General features: G+C 32.6%; 1 protein-coding gene and 1 pseudogene across 1 annotated transcript; both read left to right on the top strand.

Moving 5' to 3' along the window:
* The first annotated feature begins 1 nt into the window (after position 1).
* On the top strand, positions 2-2,928 carry LOC106324538 (annotated as a pseudogene).
* Positions 2,929-5,050: 2,122 nt separating this feature from the next.
* Positions 5,051-6,481, top strand: LOC106324537 (UPF0725 protein At1g23970-like). Its single transcript, XM_013762491.1, has 6 exons — positions 5,051-5,204; positions 5,307-5,387; positions 5,446-5,542; positions 5,692-5,720; positions 5,815-5,901; positions 6,029-6,481. Exons 1-6 carry the CDS (start codon positions 5,106-5,108, stop codon positions 6,311-6,313), a joined length of 678 nt encoding a protein of 225 aa, XP_013617945.1. The 5' UTR covers positions 5,051-5,105; the 3' UTR covers positions 6,314-6,481.
* The last annotated feature ends 11,623 nt before the right edge of the window (positions 6,482-18,104 follow it).

Below are 18,104 nucleotides of genomic sequence, written 5' to 3'. Positions count from 1 at the left end.
CTTCAGCTTCTTGTCTTCTTGAAGACTTTGCACATCTCCCTGCTACGACCATGGCCGGCGAATCAAGAAAGCGAAAGGTTGGTCTTTTATACGACGAGAGGATGTGCAAACACGACACACCTGACGGTGAGGACCATCCCGAGTGTCCTAATCGCATCAAAGCTATCTGGGCGAAGCTTCAGCTCACTGGTCTCGCTCAAAGGTTCATACTTTCTCTCTTCCTTCTCGTTTGCTGCTTTTGCTGTTAGCTGTTTTGTTTATAAGAAAGTTTTGGCTTTTTCCTCTTGTAGGTGTGCGGTTCTTGGTGGTAGCAAAGCGGAAGATAAGCATCTTCAACTGGTTCACACGAAGGAGCATGTTAATTTAGTTAAGAGGTTAAGCACAAAGAAGAAAGATTCTCGGAGAAACAAGATTGCTTCAAAGTTGGATTCGGTATATCTTAATGGAGGTTCATCAGAAGCCGCGTATCTTGCAGCTGGATCCGTTGTAGAGGTAAAACTAGATGACTTGTTGTCTCTTTCACATTGGACGATATAGGTAACAGTATTTAATTAATAAACAGGTGGCTGAGAAAGTTGCAGAAGGAGAACTAGATCGTCGCTTTGCTATTGTTAGGCCACCAGGGCACCATGCTGAGGCAGTTGCGGTTAGTTATTTACTAAACCAAAGAGTAAGCACTTGTATTAACTCTTGTAATGTTATTATTTCCTTTTAACATAGTTTTAAAGTTCTTTTTGCTTTTCTTGAATGCAGCCAGATCTAGGTGTCAAGAAAATTCTGATTGTTGATTGGGATGTTCATCATGGAAACGGCACACAGAAGATGTTCTGGAAAGATCCTCGTGTACTAGTGTTCTCTGTTCATAGGTATGTGTGTTTGCGGCCGTGTGTTTCAGCGCTGCTTGTAGCCAAATTTATACCTATTTTCATGTGATGTTTATGCTTGGAACCTGATTGGAAATGCATTTGTGACTAGGCATGATGATGGAAGCTTCTATCCAACGGGAGATGATGGAGATTATGACAAGGTTGGGGAAGGGTTTAACATAAACGTTCCATGGGAGCAAGGAAGAAGATGTGGAGATGAAGATTATATTGCTGTGTGGGACCATATCTTGATTCCTGTGACCAAAGAGTTTAATCCTGATCTTATTTTTGCTTTCAGCTGGGTTTGATGCAGGTTCTTGCATGAATATGTCATCTTAAGAGTTGTTTGTTTGTTTAACCTTTTAAACTAATTCCTCCTCTTAAAACAGCTGTTGGTGATCCGCGTGGGGGTTGTTTTGTTACACCATATGGATATTCAGTGATGTTGAAGAAGGTTTGTGTTTATAGTCTACTGATTGGTTTGGCTTGCTTCTTTAGCCCTGATCTTCTTCAATATATTATCCTCAGCTGAGGAAAGATTGTGATGGCATTAGAGGGAGGGTACAATCTTGGGTCAGTTGCAAAGTTTTGCTTGAAGAGAAACAAATTGAAGATTCCTTTGAAGAATACCCATATGAGTCTACATGTCGTGTCATAGAAGCGGTATATCATCTTATTACTAGTTGGCACTAGTTTGACAAAGACTCATATGCTTCTTTGTGCGTTTTAGGTACGCAAGAGGCTATGCGCATACTGGCCTTCACTTGCAGATGAGTTACCGTGGGAGGCAAAAACTCCTAGTCCAGTTAAGCACCTTGGAGGTGGCCTTGGAAGAAAAGGCGGCGCTACAGACCAAGGTGGCTGAACTGCAAGGCGAGAAGTTGCGCCTTCAAGACAAATATGCAGCGGTGGCAAAGGAGGCCGCTGAGCAACTGACGCATGTTTCCAGCGAACTGAGAGAGGCCAAGATCGACCTAGACTTTCAGCGTGAGCTTTTCAAGAAGGCCAGCGAAGAGAAGAAGTTGCTGGAGGGGCGGGTCCTTAAGCTTGAAGCTGAACTGCAGAAGGAGGCTAGCGATAAGTTGCGTCTTCGAATCTCACGAGACAGATATGCAGCGGAGGTGAAGGAGGCCGCTGAGCATCTGGCCAAAGTTCGCAGCGAGCTGAGAGATGTCCAAATTGATCTTAACTTGCACCGCAAGCTTCCTTAGAAGGCCAAGAAAGTCAAGTAGTCAAAGTTAGAGTGGAGTTTCATTGCCCTTTTTGTAAAACCAAACTATGGTTACTTCTTTTTTGAGGATTTAGTGTACTCAACAACTACAAGTCCACACTAAACCATTGTGGTTGTAGTTTAATATGTTTATCTCAGACTGTCATTGACTGAGACTTAAGATTGGTAGGTTTCTCTCATTTTCCCTCCAGAGAAGATAAAAAAATAAAAATCAGATTTAGAAGATGAGCTTGAGATATAAAGACTCATTGATTGTGAGTGAAATGGAAAAGCAACTGATAAAACAGATTGGTGAGAGAACAAACAAAAAAGGATCTCTTGTTTTTGTTGAAAGCTCAGAAGATGCTATTATTACTCATGGAAGAAGCAGAACAAAATCTTTAAGATTAGGCCTCATTAGACTCTGGCTGAAACAAAAAGCTCATTGTATACCTTAGGAAACAATCTCAACCTACAAAATTATTTTTCAAAGATTAGCAAAACAGATTGTTTCTAGATAAAGTGTTTCATTTAGTTGGAAGTCCCCTTAGTCAAGCGGTTTGATTAAGAGTTCATTAATGCTTCTACACCAAGAGGCCTGAGGTCAAGATCGACCTAGACTTTCAGCGTGAGCTTTTCAAGAAGGCCAGCGAAGAGAAGAGATTGCTGGAGGGCGAACTGCAGAAGGAGGCTAGCGATAAGTTGCACCTTCGAATCTCACGAGACAGATATGCAGCGGAGGTGAAGGAGGCCGCTGAGCAGCTGGCGAAAGTTCGCAGCGAACTGAGGGAAGTCCAAATTGATCTTAACTTGCACCGGGAGCTTCTCAAGAAGGCTACCGAAGTCAAGTAGTCATAGTTAGAGTGGATTTTGTGATATCTGTTGTCTACACTTTTAATTATGCTCTTTGCTTTTGTCTTTCCTAGAAACCAAACGAGTTGTTCAAAGTTTTAACTTATATAAGTTCTGTTTCGAACGAGTCCAACCAAGGTGGAGCAGCTGGTCATGGAATCAGAGAGCACGAAGAATTCATCCACTCCAGGTTATGGGAAACCCATGAAGTGATGATGACATATAAGACTGACTTGAAAACTCCAGTTGCTATAGAGCACATAACCAAAGACTAATCTTGACGAGATGCAATTATGAACTTGATGCATTCAATGTCTTACGGTGAGTTGATGAAAATAAACTATGATAATACACCACTGGAGCTCATAGACCACATAAGAGTAAAACAAAGCCCATTTTTGGGTATAAACTCTATGTACACCTTAGGAAACAATCTCAAAGCTACAAAATTATTTTCAAGATTAGCAAAACAGATTGTTTCTAGATAAAGTGTTTCATTTATCAAAAAGCCGTAGAATCTCTAAAGACTGTCATCAAATCTATACTATTAAAACAGAATGTTCATTTTCTTTTTGAGGTGTCATTTTGTTTAAATAATATACTAGATTTTAAATCGGACATTCGTGCAGATATTTTTTTTATTTTATAAATATATTTGATATTATTACAAATATTTTAAATATATAATTTCTCTTTTAATATTATAGATTATGTAACTCTATAATATTTATATTTCATATTCGGTATTATTAATATATTTTGATTTAGTTAATATATTTTACTTTGTTATTAATTTTTATTACTTACTAATATATTTTGGAGTTAGGTACCATAAACAATATGAAATAATTAAACAAATAATTTTTTCAAAATATTATTTTCCTAATTTATATATTTTGCTATAATACATTTTTAAAATTTATTTTATTTATATTATAGAAAATAAATATGTTTAAGTTAATTTATATTTATACGTGGTGTTTAAGAAAATATATTTTAACATATAATATTTTAGTATTTTACGAGCAAGATGTTTAAGATAATAAAGAGAGATAGGGGAAAACTAACCTAAATCGAGCATGATGTTTTCTGGTATTCCTGTTCAAGATAGCCAGCAATTCATCATTGGGCAGATGAATTACTGGGATCAAGTGAGGTAATCAGGGGTAAATCTTCTTCTTCAATTTTAAGTGGAGTTATATATATATATATATGTGAGCAGGGCCGGTCCGGACTAACGTGGCGCCTAAAGCGAATCCAAAAAATAAAGACCCATATATATGACAAATATTTTTTTCTCGCAGAACCATTGATCAACTTTGAAAACATATTTGAATAACCATGTTTTAGATAGTTTGTATTCCATTGACAGTTGCACAAAAAAAAATTCCATTGACAATTCATTTGATTGATTCTTAATTCTATTTTTTTAAAAGAATAAGAAGAAGAACATAAATTGTATAATATAGCAATACATATGATAAAAGGTTAACATTAACACTAATTTCATTTTGAGAAATGTCTCACAGAATATTAGAACCCAATTTAAGATATTTTGTATTCTCATATAATATAAATTTTCATTAAATATAAAAAAAATTTCAAAAAAAAATGAAGAAATAGAGAAAACGTGAACATGGGAGACTGGGGGGAGGGGAGTCAAGAAAAAAAAATCTCCTTAAAAAGGTAATTAGGATTTAATTAGTTAAATAGTTTATTAATAATATATACCATTTAATATAGTGTTGTAGTAAAAGAAACTAAGTTGTTAGAAAAGGTAACTAACTTATTCATGTCAAATCGTGATTAATGACTATACTATTATCCAGAAGAAAAATAAAATTAAAAGAAAAAATAATAATATGGGAGCAGGGGTCGAACTTGTTACCAAAAGCCTTGCTGTTATAGAAGCCAAACCACTAAGCTAATGTGACTTTACAAAATCTTGGCACCCATTATATTATATAAAGCTGTGGCGCCTAAAGCCACTGCTTTAGGTGCTTTACCCCAGGGCCGGCACTGTATGTGAGTCAGTTTCATTGGGAATCAATGGAAGTGGTTTGTTTGTCTGTTTGTTTCAATATGATCACATTCGGCTGAGACTTTAAATCTTTTTGTTTCATATATAGGGTTTTGATATCGAACATATCACAGCACCTCAAAATACATGCGGACTCATGCCTTATGATTGTGAAAACGAGAGGATTAGGTACCCTAATCGTGTGTTGGTCAATCTTTACGCTAAACTCGGTCTCCATCGTTACAACCTCTCTGAGGTAAATAATTAAAAAAAAAAAAACTAGTCTCAGTTTCTTTTCAATATTTTGATCAATTTCTTTCTTTCTTGATTAAGATCATTGATGTATTTTGTATGGCAGGGAACAAATTTAGAGTTTCACCACTTGAAGAAATTCAACACGAGTATGAATTTTATCTCCTCGTACCGCATCACTTTGGTCGCTTAATTATGATCCAGCTACCACTTCGCTAGTAACCTTTCTGGTTGGAGTCTCTGAGCAAATATATGGTCGTTTGAATTTGATGGTCTTCATTGCTAGACCTCAAGCTAATAGTCCTAGTCCTCTCCGCAAAGAAGCTGTTTGGCCACAACTTGGTAAAGAAAAAAAAACCTAAATCCTTCTTTTTTTTTTCCTATAATTATTATTAATGTTTTATATAAAATCTCACTTGATTGGTATTAATGTTGCAAAGGTATCACCAATGACGCATATTATGACAAGGGATTCCCATTCTGACCGAGAGATTTTGATGATACAGAACGATTCTACCTGGTGAGATTATCACACAATATCAGTGATTCGCTTATTATTATTTTTTTAAGAATTTTGATTTATTGGCCTTTGATATGATTTATTGCTTTTGCAGCTGAAGGATCCAGAGTTACAAGGCAACGATTGGATTCGTCTATACTTGGAACTTGCTCTTTGTTTAAATGATAGGAACATTTCCGAAGTATGTTTCTTCTTTTCTTCCATATATATATATAGAACAACAACGAATCAATGTTAGCTAATGTTTTTGTTTTCTTGCAGAGGCATGTATCCCAGCTACAGATTGTGAGAGTTGCAGTGGAAACTAGTATGTGGTTGTCTCAAATGTCAATTTCTACATAACGTTTAAAGGCTTGCCTGTGGCTCAGGTTGGTGAGGATGGTGAGCATGTTGAGCGCAAAGTCATAGTTAGAAGGTTTGTGGATCTATCTACCACTCTCAAGGGTGGGTTTGGGTTTTCGGTCGGAGAAGACACTAGTGAGGGCCCTATGACTCGCCTCCGGAACATGGAAGAAATTTGCGCTGAGCTGAGGCTGCACCCTACGACTCGCCCATGTCCAGCCATCCCCATTGCTGATTATTGGAAAAGCTAGATTATTAACATCTACAGGTCTTTCTGCTAAATAATAGACTGTGTGTTGTTGATTTCTTTCTCTTGGGTTGTTTTTTAAGACGATAATAATTTAGACCCTTTTTGCATCTCGTTGACTTTAGCTGACAATGAGTTTGTAACTCCCTCATGTCTTTATTTTCTCTTATTTGTCTTTCTTGAATCATTTGTCTTGCCCACAAAACTCGTAATAAAAGCTACAACGACTGTCACACTGCCCAAACCCAGTAATTATATAGTCCAAATGACATTAACCCCGAAACATTTAAAACCCAAACCCAGTAATTATATAGGGGTAAAGATTCGGAATTCGAAGCAACACTATTTAAATCATAATAACTAGGTTCAGTTCCGGTTAAGATAAAATTAATAAACAATGATAAATTGAGTGATGATGAATTAATTGATTTTATCAGTTTAATGTATCTTATATAAAAGAAAAGTATATTTAAAAGAATTTGTATACTTACATATTAAAATAAACTTATATTTTGATCCGCGCGGATGCGCGGATGTATTTTTTAAAAAATATGATGCTATTTGTTTTTATGTCATTATTTAAGGTTGGGCAAAAAACTCGAATTCGAAAAACCGAACTGATCCCAATCCGAATAAGTAGTCCAAATCCGAACCGAAATTGATTAAATATTCAAATTATTCAAAATTTTGGTATTTGATGAACTGAAACATAATCCGATCCGAACCGAAATATTTTGGGTATCCAAAATAGATTTATATACTTATATATATAGATTAATTATTTTTAGATTTAATCTATATAAAAACATCCAAAATATATATGATACTTTTAAGTTCATTTAAATATTTGAAAATATATACAAATAATCAAACGTAAATATCTACAATAGTTAAAATATACTCAAAACTCCAAAAATACTTAAATAATTATTAATTCTCTATCCAAATATTTAAACCAAACCAATTTATATGTTAAGTTAGGTACTCTGACATATGTTATTCAGATTTATATGTATTATATTCTATTGTTTATAGATTTTTTTTAAAAATTAAAGCATATAATAAATTTTAAATTTTTTTAAAAAAAATTTAAATTGGTTATCCAAATCCGAACTAAATCCTCAAAGATCTGAACTGAACACGAAATCCCAAACAGATCCGAAAACTAACCCGAACGCCCACCCCTAATCACTATTATATTTTCTATATGTGTCATCATAGGTTACAAAAATATGTGTTATCATATAATTAATCGTATTTTATATGTATCATCAAATAAGTAATCTTATAATTAATAATATTTTATACGTACAATCATATAAATAATCACATATATTATATTTTAAATTTTAATGTGAAATAGAAAAACCATAATTTTAGTTGGTGTTTGAAATTGAGCTTTGTACTGTATTTTTCTTATATATATTGAAAACATTTTTAGAATTGTTATTGGAAAATATGTTAGTAAAAATCAATTTTTGAATATATGTATATTTTTGAATGTATTTTTGATATAAATCAATTTTTAATTATTATTTTGATTTGAATATGTATATCAAGTAACATAAGCTCATTACTTTTTAATATAATATAATGGACTTCCAATTTTTTTAATAACATAAGTCCATTATTTTTTTTTCCTAACTTACTGCTATTCATGTTTCCAAAAATAATTATATTTATATTTTTACTACTATTAATGTTGCCAAACAAAAGTTTAAAGTACTTCTACTTTAATAATATAGATGTAGTCAATGTAATATAGTTTTTATTTTCTTACAAAATTTGAATTACATTTTTATTAAAATTTATTTATTTCTTTTTACAAAAGTTTTAAAATAGTTAAACCAATTACATATTTTTTAATCATAAACAAATAAAACTAAAATGTTAAAAATAATTATATTCTATATCGGCTAAAAATAAAAATTATTAATATCAAAATTGTTATCACTGTGTGAAAGCCCATCCCATGAAACCACAAAACAGATTCAACCCTAATTGACTGAAAGCAACATTATTTAAATCATAATAACTAGGTTTAGGGGAGGTTATTGTCAAATGATTTCTCATCAACTTTGGAAATTTTAATTTTAAGATTTCATTGTTATTAGTTCATTGATTTTAACAATATTATGAAAATCTCTTGTTATTGGTTTAAGAATTTTCAAAATCTATTTAAATCTCTTGTTATTCAAAAAATTTAGTTACTATTGATTGTCGAGTTCTAACTAAATAGAGTGTTATTGGAAGATAAATTTTCTCTATTTTTACTAATAGACATAATTCTCAATTACAAGTCCACACTAGACCATTGGTTGTAGACTTGTAGTAAAATATTGTTAAAGTTTCTCTCATTTTCGCTCCAAAGAATATAAAAGAAATCAGGTTTAGAAGATGAGCTCAAGATTGAAAGACTCATATGATTGTTGAAAAGGCAGCTGAGGATTCAGAATCTATAATTAAATACTGAAGCAGAGCGTGAAGCTGGAACGTGAAAGGTTAAAAACCAACATGAACATTTCCAATACTGAGACACTCTCTGATACGATTGAGGTCTACAGAGCGGGTCTCACATGAGATGAAGCAGGAGCTGCTATATTTTATTAGTTTGGAAGAACAACATGAAGAAAGCAGTGACTGAGTATGAAATGTAGAAGTTGTTAAACTATAATCTAATCTCTCCTTAATACATTTACATAAGTTAGTTATTTATGTTATCACACAAAGAGTTGTAACTCTTCATGTTGTGTCCTTTAGTATAAAGAGTTGTGTCTCTTATACTTGTAATGATTCGATCTCTATATAAAGATCAATCATTTGTTGTAAACAACATCACAGAATCTCAATAATGCAAAAGTATTTTTAGAAAAGTTTATAAGTCTGAAACGTCTATCTTATTCTTTCTCTCGAACTCGTGTGTAACACACTGTGATCGTTGACACCTGTTGGTAAAAGTTTAACAGAAGCAACTGATAAAACGGATTGCTGAGATAACAAAAAAAAGCAGAACTAAATATATAATCTTAGGCCACATTAGAGCTGTCACAATCTCAAGTGAGGCTATTATTACAGAAACCGTTCGTCTCCCAACCCTCTCTCGTTATAATTGTTGAACCTAGTGGAGCAAAGCTACCATTTCAGGAAACACGAAGTGCTCAAGATGAAGCTCTAGGTAGTGAGTTAACCACAACCACTCATTTTATATAACACAATGTTTAATTTATTGCAACCACTCCCAATTAGGGTTCATATATATATATTTGATCTTCACGAGTTCCAGATGTGATTGAACTTGTGCAAACCGGTTCTGGTAAAACCTGAGCCTTTGCTTTGCCTATCTTGCAAGCGCTTCTTGAGTATGTTAATAATGCTGATCCTGCTTTCTTCGCATGTGTCTTGTCTCCAACTCGGTATGTTTCTCTTACCTTTAGTCTCTTACTTAATGTCTTTTAGATTTGATTGTTCTTTGTATCATCTATCCAGAGAGCAAGCAAACCAGATTGCTGAGCAGTTTGAAGCTCTAGGATCTGATATAAGTCTTAGGTGTACCTGTGGTAAGCTCATAGTTTAACCTTGTCACTTATCAAAAGTCGAAATCTTGGTGCTACAACAAATGGATTTTTTTTTTGAATTAAGCAAAGTGTTAGGCGACCGAGGTAATCCGACTATTCTGTGGACCCTAGAAATGCAATGAAATATGGTGTTAATTATCCATGTTGACGTATTCGTGATTTTGTATTTAAAGATCAGTTAAGGCTAATGAAGAGAAAATTGTGGTAATTTGTTTTTTTAGTCTTTGGGATCCATTACAAGTATCTTCAAGGAAGTAAACTAGATTAGAATGGAGTTTCATTGCAAAACCATATATGCCCTTATGTAAAACCAAACGATGTTTGCTTCTTTTTGAGGTTTATGCTTTTGAGTTAGCGTCGATCGATGCTACTTTAAGCAATCGTTATCGAACAGATCGATTAGGTTCACTAGTCCTACTAAATCAACTGTCGCATGTTTTTAGCAAATCTATCTCAAGAGAATCTATTTTGGTGAAGAACCTACTGTTGTAGTTGTCTATAATCCTAATATCAGGGTCCTAGACTTCTAGTTGTCACAAAAAACCATAGATGAATAGAAGAAATAGAATAAATAATCAAATCAACGGATTTCCAAGAGGACTCTGAAAGATTTCATCTCGTTTCTCCTAACATAAAACTAAGAACAAAGAATAGAATAAAGCGTCACCGTTAACAATAGCTTAAAAAATACATAAATATGTGGCTTAAGTCGGTCATGAAATAGGCTCGGCCCATCTTCTGGCATCAATGTCGATCGACACCAAGTGTTGTTGTCGATCGACACTAAGTGTCTTGTCGTCGATCGACACTCTTTCATCTCCTCGACATCTTCGTCTCACGAGGCAGGTGTACCACTATTCAGTTTAATGGCCATAACTTCTACAACAGGATGCTGATTGACTTCAAACATGTGACATTGGAAATCTGACTCAAAGCTATATCTTGTGGCACAAAATCATCTAAATCTCACCGTGGAAAGGCTTTCATCAATAGCTAAACTTTAGACGTATTTGTGCAGTTCTGCACCTCAAAAAGCTTCAAAATCACCAAAGTTCTCCAGAACGTACCTGAACCTGAAAATACTCTAAAACATGCTCCAAACTCATATAACAGACTCTAAATAGGTCATATACCATGGCATAAAAGTGGTAAAATCCGTGGTATATCACACAGTTAAGTCTGGATACTAGGTAGCTAGAAACATATTGGACAATGATGAAGAAAAGGAGGTCATGGAACCCAACATAACCAAACTCCAAGCCTTTGTTTGGAAATTAAAAGCACCTCAGAAGATATGTCATCTTATTTGGCAATTGATAACAGAGCATGTAGCGGTCACAAGGAATTTTGTACGTCGCAATATGCGATGCGGTAATTATTGTTCAAGATGTGGAGAGCCATTAGAATTGGTAACTCATGCGATCTTTGAATGCTCGCCGGCTTTACAAGTATGGTCTTTATCAGCTACCCCCATCTAGCCCTGACATTTTCTATTTACTGAGCATTTATGCAAATATGGATTACTTTTTCGGGAGGAAGAACAACATTGTGGAACCACAATTGGATAGGGATCCTTATCATTGGATAATCTGGTATATCTGGAAGGTTAGGAATGATAAATTATTTAGAGGAATAGACAGGAACCCTTTGGAACTTGTCAGATATGCAGAAAGTGAGTGTCAAGCTTGGTTCAATGCAAATGAGAGGATACATGCATCTCCACATGTACAAATTTCTGAGGAACCACAATTCTTAAGCTTGGGTAATATTTGTATGGTGGATGGTTCGTGGAGTTTTACAGCTCAATTCAGTGGATATGGATGGGTCTGGAAGGATAGTCATGGGAAGATCTAACTTATGGGGACACAAAATAAAAAAAAAGCCGTGAGGCTGCTCCATCATTCGACTTGCTATAATTTTAGGACGGTTTGCAAGGACCTAACTGCAATGATAAAGGAACCCCAAGCTTGGCCAAATTATTCAAAAGAGTTGGAGGTCATTCAGACTATGTTTCTCGGACTTCAAGTTTCCTACATTCTAAGGGCGTAAAATGGAGTTGATGATTTTTTAGCTAGAACTATTCGATCCTTTCATAGAGATCTTTTTTTATTGATTGTTATATTTCGGTCTGGTTCTCCAGACTACCTCAAGTTTGAATAATAGAATAGCCAAAAAAAAAGTAAAGTTATAAATTTCATTCAAGAGTTTCAATATTGACAAATACACATAAATTACAATGAAATCTTAAAAATTCATTTTAAATATGGAGAAAATGCAAGTTTTACAAAACATAACGGAGAAGACTTTTCTCATTAGCCAGAAACATTAATAAACATGAATGTATGTGTTGTGTATTAAGTTAGGGAATTCATTCAGAAGCCTCAATATCTAATACTGTAAAATAGAGTTTTCTCTCTTTATGGGGCAAAATCCGTCACGTGACATCACCTAAATTTCTTCTAACTTCTGATTTTTTGTCGGCTTCTAACTGTACTTTGTATTTGGTTTAATTTGAAAAGTTCTGGATTATACACAAAATTAGACCCGCATAGTCTTTTTCTTGAAGATTCAGCCCGCCTTGATCGAAACTTCTCACCGTCGAAGCTCCGTTCCTTTTCATCTTACCGGCCATCAAAACTGGAGACGTTACGGATTGAGGATCAATCGAAACGACGCCTTAAACGCTGTCATTAACAATAGCTCCACCATTACTTCCTTTCTGTGAATCCTGGAGAATCCTCAACTATTAAAATGTATGTTTTATCCCTCAAATTTATCTGTTCCATCTTTTCAATTATAAGTTTTTTTCCATTAGAAGAGAGATCGATTTTTTTTTTTGTTCTTAGCTTCTTCTGTTTCTGAATTTTTAATTTAAAAATTAAATTAATTTGACGACGGCTACATGGCAGATTGATAATGAGAGTTTGATTTTATCTAAAGTTTCAATTTTTTTTAAACTTTGTTGTCTTCTTCTTCTTGAACCAGAATTTTGTCTTTTTTTTTTTCCTTTTTTACGTAGCCTTTTTTTATGTTTATGTTTTAAAAGTTCTTGGATGATCTGTTCGATTGGGTTTGTTGTTCTTTTCAGTTTGTAAACTGTATATTTCTTTAGTTCATGTTGTTCTATGATACTGAATGTTTCTATCAACCAGCAGGAGCCAAAAGAGAACTGACCTCCGTGAAGAAGCTTCCGCACTATATTGTCTACGGGAGATGACAATAACGAGTCTCTTAACTCTTAATGTTTTTGATAAGTTCTCTTAAATGACAATGTTTACTACAGATACATGAAGCTAAGCGTTAGAATCACAAGCCAAATACCCAAAACCGAATCAGTAGGACATTCTGTATTTCTCTGTTTTTAACCAAAAAGTCGAACTTATTTTGCAACCCACTGTGATCTGTGCAGCTCATTCAAGGCACTTTTTCCTATCTAAAGATACACACATCAAAGTCTTCAATTAACCTCTTCAATTCATTGTCACCATCTTCTACACCCGTAACATTTATATATATATATATAGTTAGCTTCTGGAAACAATTGATATTGATGTACAAAATGATATTGGAAAAGATTAAGGAGAACTTATAGTTGGCTTTCGTAAATTCACCGGTATATATACATTAATTGGTGGTGCAAAATAGTTCATATTATGATCTTATAGCAAATGAGTAACATAGTAAGTGATAAAGTTTTAAGAAAATGGTCGCAGCATTAAGGTTTTTTTTTTTGCAGTGGAATCGATGTAAATACATTTCACGTGGCGAGTTTCTTCCTTGAACCAAAACTGCTCCACTGAAATCTCGCCTCAAGAAGTTAGGAAACACCATTGTATGTGCAAGATGACACTACAATAGTACCGCAGAAAATTAATCAAGAGACAAAACAATACAAGCAAACACCAATGCTTTATTAGAATCCCCTTTAAACAATCTTTACAAGACTTTGTTTATTCAGCTTTACACGTCTAGTGTTAACACACTAACACACACTATTGAAAGATTTCGAAGCTACCCGCTTATGTCTCTCTTCCGTCAAGTACTTCAACCACTGCTTCAACACGACTCAAGAACACTTCCAAGAACTCTCCCTCTCTCTCTATAAGATTAGCCTATGTGTCTCTGTCTCTCTACAGACAACCCATAGCTATCATATATTATTTTCCACGTTCCTAAAACCCTAGTCTCCAAGGCAACATGGATATGGACATCTTCCATAACATCAAGTGCAACTTTCATTTTCTTGTAATGCACTTATTCCTCTTCCTTTAAGTCATAAACTTGCTACTCAAGTTTATTCATCTTTCCTTATCTCCAAGATACTCTCTTGCTCTCTAAGTCTACACGACTCCAACTCAACACATTGACTCCACATGGTCTTCACCACTTAACACGACATCAGCTTCAGCGACTACTTTAGAGCGGACATCTTACATCTTCAACCATTTCCTCCCATCTATGTACTCTCTAACTTATGTGCTGCTCATGTTTTTATCTAACAGGTCACATGGAACTTTTTAACCATTCAAAAGGGCATAGCATCAAAACCTAGACAAATGTTTCTTTTTTCTTTTTTCTCTTTGAACATCAATTAGTGATAAAAACATTGTATGCTTGACATATTCTTCAATATCGAATTTCAACAACTCTAAATGACTAATTCTGAACAACATTACAACCCTAAATAATTAGTTCTGAACAATATTTATATATAACAAATATCATGGTCTTATAAGATAATTGAGCTTGCTTATAAGAAGGTTCGTACTGGGTAGATGAATATGGAACCTTATGTTTGTCATGTTGATGTTTATTTATCAGCAGTCATTGCTTTACTATTTTTGTTTTTTCAAACTATGACGTATGTTGGTTAAATTAAGCGCACTATTAATATAAGGATATTTAGAGTTATGGTTATGCATAACAGTCCATAATATAATACGAAGGTAGCCTTTGTCTGATTTGGGTTTAAGACGTGGTATTTTCCAACAAGTATTTATACCCATAATCAAATTTGCCATGATATCGTAATCAGTAAGTAAAAAATATGAATACATTTTTAAACTTTTACACCCAATAATGAGGGCCTCACTATTATGACTCTGATCCAATGTTTAGAGTGAGAATTGAGTGTTTCGAGTTGTTCTTATTATACTTTGTCTGAACATTTATCATTCATTACCATTACATAAAATATCAAAACACATATGACCCCACATTAACGACACATACATACTTTTAAATTTTGATATTTAATCAGTAATGTAACAAACAATAGCGAAAGCTTTTAGTTTTCAGGTTATAATTACGTAACGGTTGCTACCTTGCCTCTTCGCCTCTTAACCCTTTCCTTGACTCTTAAGAAACTCTCAACCTCACTTGAGAACATACTCATCTGCACGCACCCTAACAAGGTGAAGCAGAGCTTGCTATTAGACGTACCAACATTGCTATTAGACGTACCAACACCTAACTCCATGGTGAAGAAGCCTCCTCGGGCCAACCAGCTTGAAAGCATCATACTCAAGTAAAACAAACACTATACAAAAGTATAATAAATCATATACAATAAGAATTATAACACACATCACAATCAAACAAACATGGCAATACTATAAAATAAAATACACTAAATATTGTACCATAATTAACAACAGTATAAAAATACACCAAATATTGTATCATATCAATAGAAAAAATAATTAACAACAGTATAAAAATATTAGTTATTATTAATTTAGAATTTCTTCAATGTCAAATTAAAATATAAATCAAATAGGAAAAATGTAAATCATTACATTTTCCATAATTTTTAAATTTAATAATTTTGTGTTCTCTGACAAAAAAAAACAATGTTAGCGGTCATTTTGTAACTTATGTTAGTAGTATTTCAACTCAAAACAACAAATTTAATAAAATTTACAATTTGATCTCAAAATAAAAACAAATTATATTTATTATTTTCAGTATAGAGTCAATTTTCAAATATTTTATAAAATTAAAATATATTTTATTATAAAATAGTTTTATTAAAAACCCACCCGTTCGTAGTGCAGGCCAGCCCCTAGTTGATTAATACACAAGAATTAACAAGAAATTCTTTAAAATTCATTTTAAGTTTGGAGAAAATGAAAATTTAATAAACACTGACGTTAGAAGACTTATGTAGGCGTCTCCCAAGAGAATATTTCTACACAAGTTTTTCATTTAGGTTATTTTTTCAATTGAAAATTTATGAACGAAGACTTCTTAAGAAGTTTACTCTACTAGCAGATTTTCTCAGAAGTTATTTTTTTGTAAATATTGGCTTACTTTTATTTTTGAAAAATTCTAGTTAATACCAGCAAAGACTTCTAAAAAAAACTTATCTGATAAGCATGTTAGTTTTGCAATTAACTAGAGTTTTGCAGTAATTTGACTTTTTCATAGAAAACTTCTATATAACTCTTCTTACAAGCAAATGAAGTCTCAGAAGTGTCGCAGAAAGTCTGATCAAAGCTTGGTCAGGATCACTGAATAAAATTCGAGAAGTCTTCTTGAAAAGTCTTCCACCATAACACTTCTCAAGAAGTCTTCTAACTAATATTAAATGTTTAATTATTAATTGTCAACCGGAAAATTAACCTACGCAGAATTCTTGCTAGATTTCAAAGACTTCATGCAACTCTAAGTCTTCTATGAAAAGTCAATAACTGCAAAAACTTCAGTCGATTACAAAATTAAACTGCTTATCAAAGAAGACTTATCGTTTTTTTTTTGTAACAAAGAACATTTAGAAGACTTTCAAAATAGTCAAATGCAAAACTAACTTATGCATTGATCAAAATACTTCTCTAGAAGTCCATCGAGAAGACTTACAAAATAAATCTGGAAAAATTCAAAGATCATTTTTAGATCTGGTAAGATTCATGTATAACTTTTCCAAGCACATATAAAAGTTACCGACTCGTTCTTGACAAAGAAACATGAATTTGAGTAATTCTAATAAGATTATAAATTTTAAAATAAAAAGTTGAGATTTTGGAATGAAATGAGAAAGAAAGTGAAAGAGAAATAGTTAATGTGTGTAAGAAATGAAGATACGAAGATGTATATGTCGATTTTAGGTGCTTTTAGAGCTTCATATTGGTTTTTTTGGTTGGTGTATTAATGATAATGATGAAGTTGTATATAAAAGAAAAAAGATAAGAATCATAGAGTAAAATATTCAGTTTTGGAAAATAATAATAATAATGTTTTCGTTAATAACTTAAATTTCTAGAATGAATAGAGCAAAAAGAAAATCAAAGAAACAAAAAAACAAGTTCCTTGATTTCAAGTTTTAGATCGTATTTGCAAAACCCCTTTTAAACTATCAGTAGAAATAATCATACTAAATTCATCTAGATTTAAGAATTAAGGGGGGCTTATTGAACTGAGGATTTCATCAAATAGTAGAGTTTTACCAAATCCCCTATATATTATTTGAGAAGCATTACAACTTCTTTTTGTAGCCACATGTCATCACTAGGATGATTATTAGAATCATTAGAGAAATATGTTGATCCATCTAATTATATAATAAGCTTTTTATTAAACTAACAATAAATTCATCATTAATTTACTTTATTATTTTCTTAAATAAAATTTACGTAATTGCCTAATGTGGCTAAAGTATATATGGCAATTAATAATTTTGAATAATAAAGATTTGATAAAAAAATAGTGTATCTTCTATCATATTTGTTTAATTTTAAACTATTAAATAAATTAAAAAACCACAATAACCATATAATAAAAATTTAGATTTTTATGTATATGTTATATTTTGAATTCTTACAAACAGCTATAAATTACTAAAACTGTTAAGAGTCCCATATTCAAATTTTATGATCCATGGTTTAAAAATTTTGTTATGACAAAATACAAATGATTACAAAAATTATATAAGTAAAAAGTCTAATTTAATTAATTATTAAGATTAATATATATATATATATATATCATTTTAAATTAAACTATAAACCATATAAAATACAATATTTTAATTTTAAAATTTACTTTGAACAATTTTTTGATAAAAGTTTTGAACGATCATTGAAAACTTATTTTTTTAATTATAAATTACTAAAACTATTAATCCCACAATGAAAATTTTGTTATAAGTAATTTAAATTTTTTTCTACAAAAGATATAAATGATCAAAAAAACTATATGAGTAGAAATCATCATTTAATAGAC

This window comes from Brassica oleracea, chromosome C2, assembly GCF_000695525.1.
Source record: "Brassica oleracea var. oleracea cultivar TO1000 chromosome C2, BOL, whole genome shotgun sequence".
Classification (NCBI taxonomy): Eukaryota; Viridiplantae; Streptophyta; class Magnoliopsida; order Brassicales; family Brassicaceae; genus Brassica; species Brassica oleracea.
This window is presented reverse-complemented; position numbering and strand designations above follow the sequence as displayed.

Coding starts and splice junctions, on each gene's coding strand:
- LOC106324537 (XM_013762491.1), top strand. CDS start 5,106: ATGCCTTATGATTGTGAAAACGAGAGGATTAGGTACCCTAATCGTGTG. Junction 5,543..5,691: donor AGCTGTTTGGCCACAACTTG/GTAAAGAAAAAA, acceptor TCTGACCGAGAG/ATTTTGATGATACAGAACGA. Junction 5,902..6,028: donor ATGATAGGAACATTTCCGAA/GTATGTTTCTTC, acceptor AGTGGAAACTAG/TATGTGGTTGTCTCAAATGT.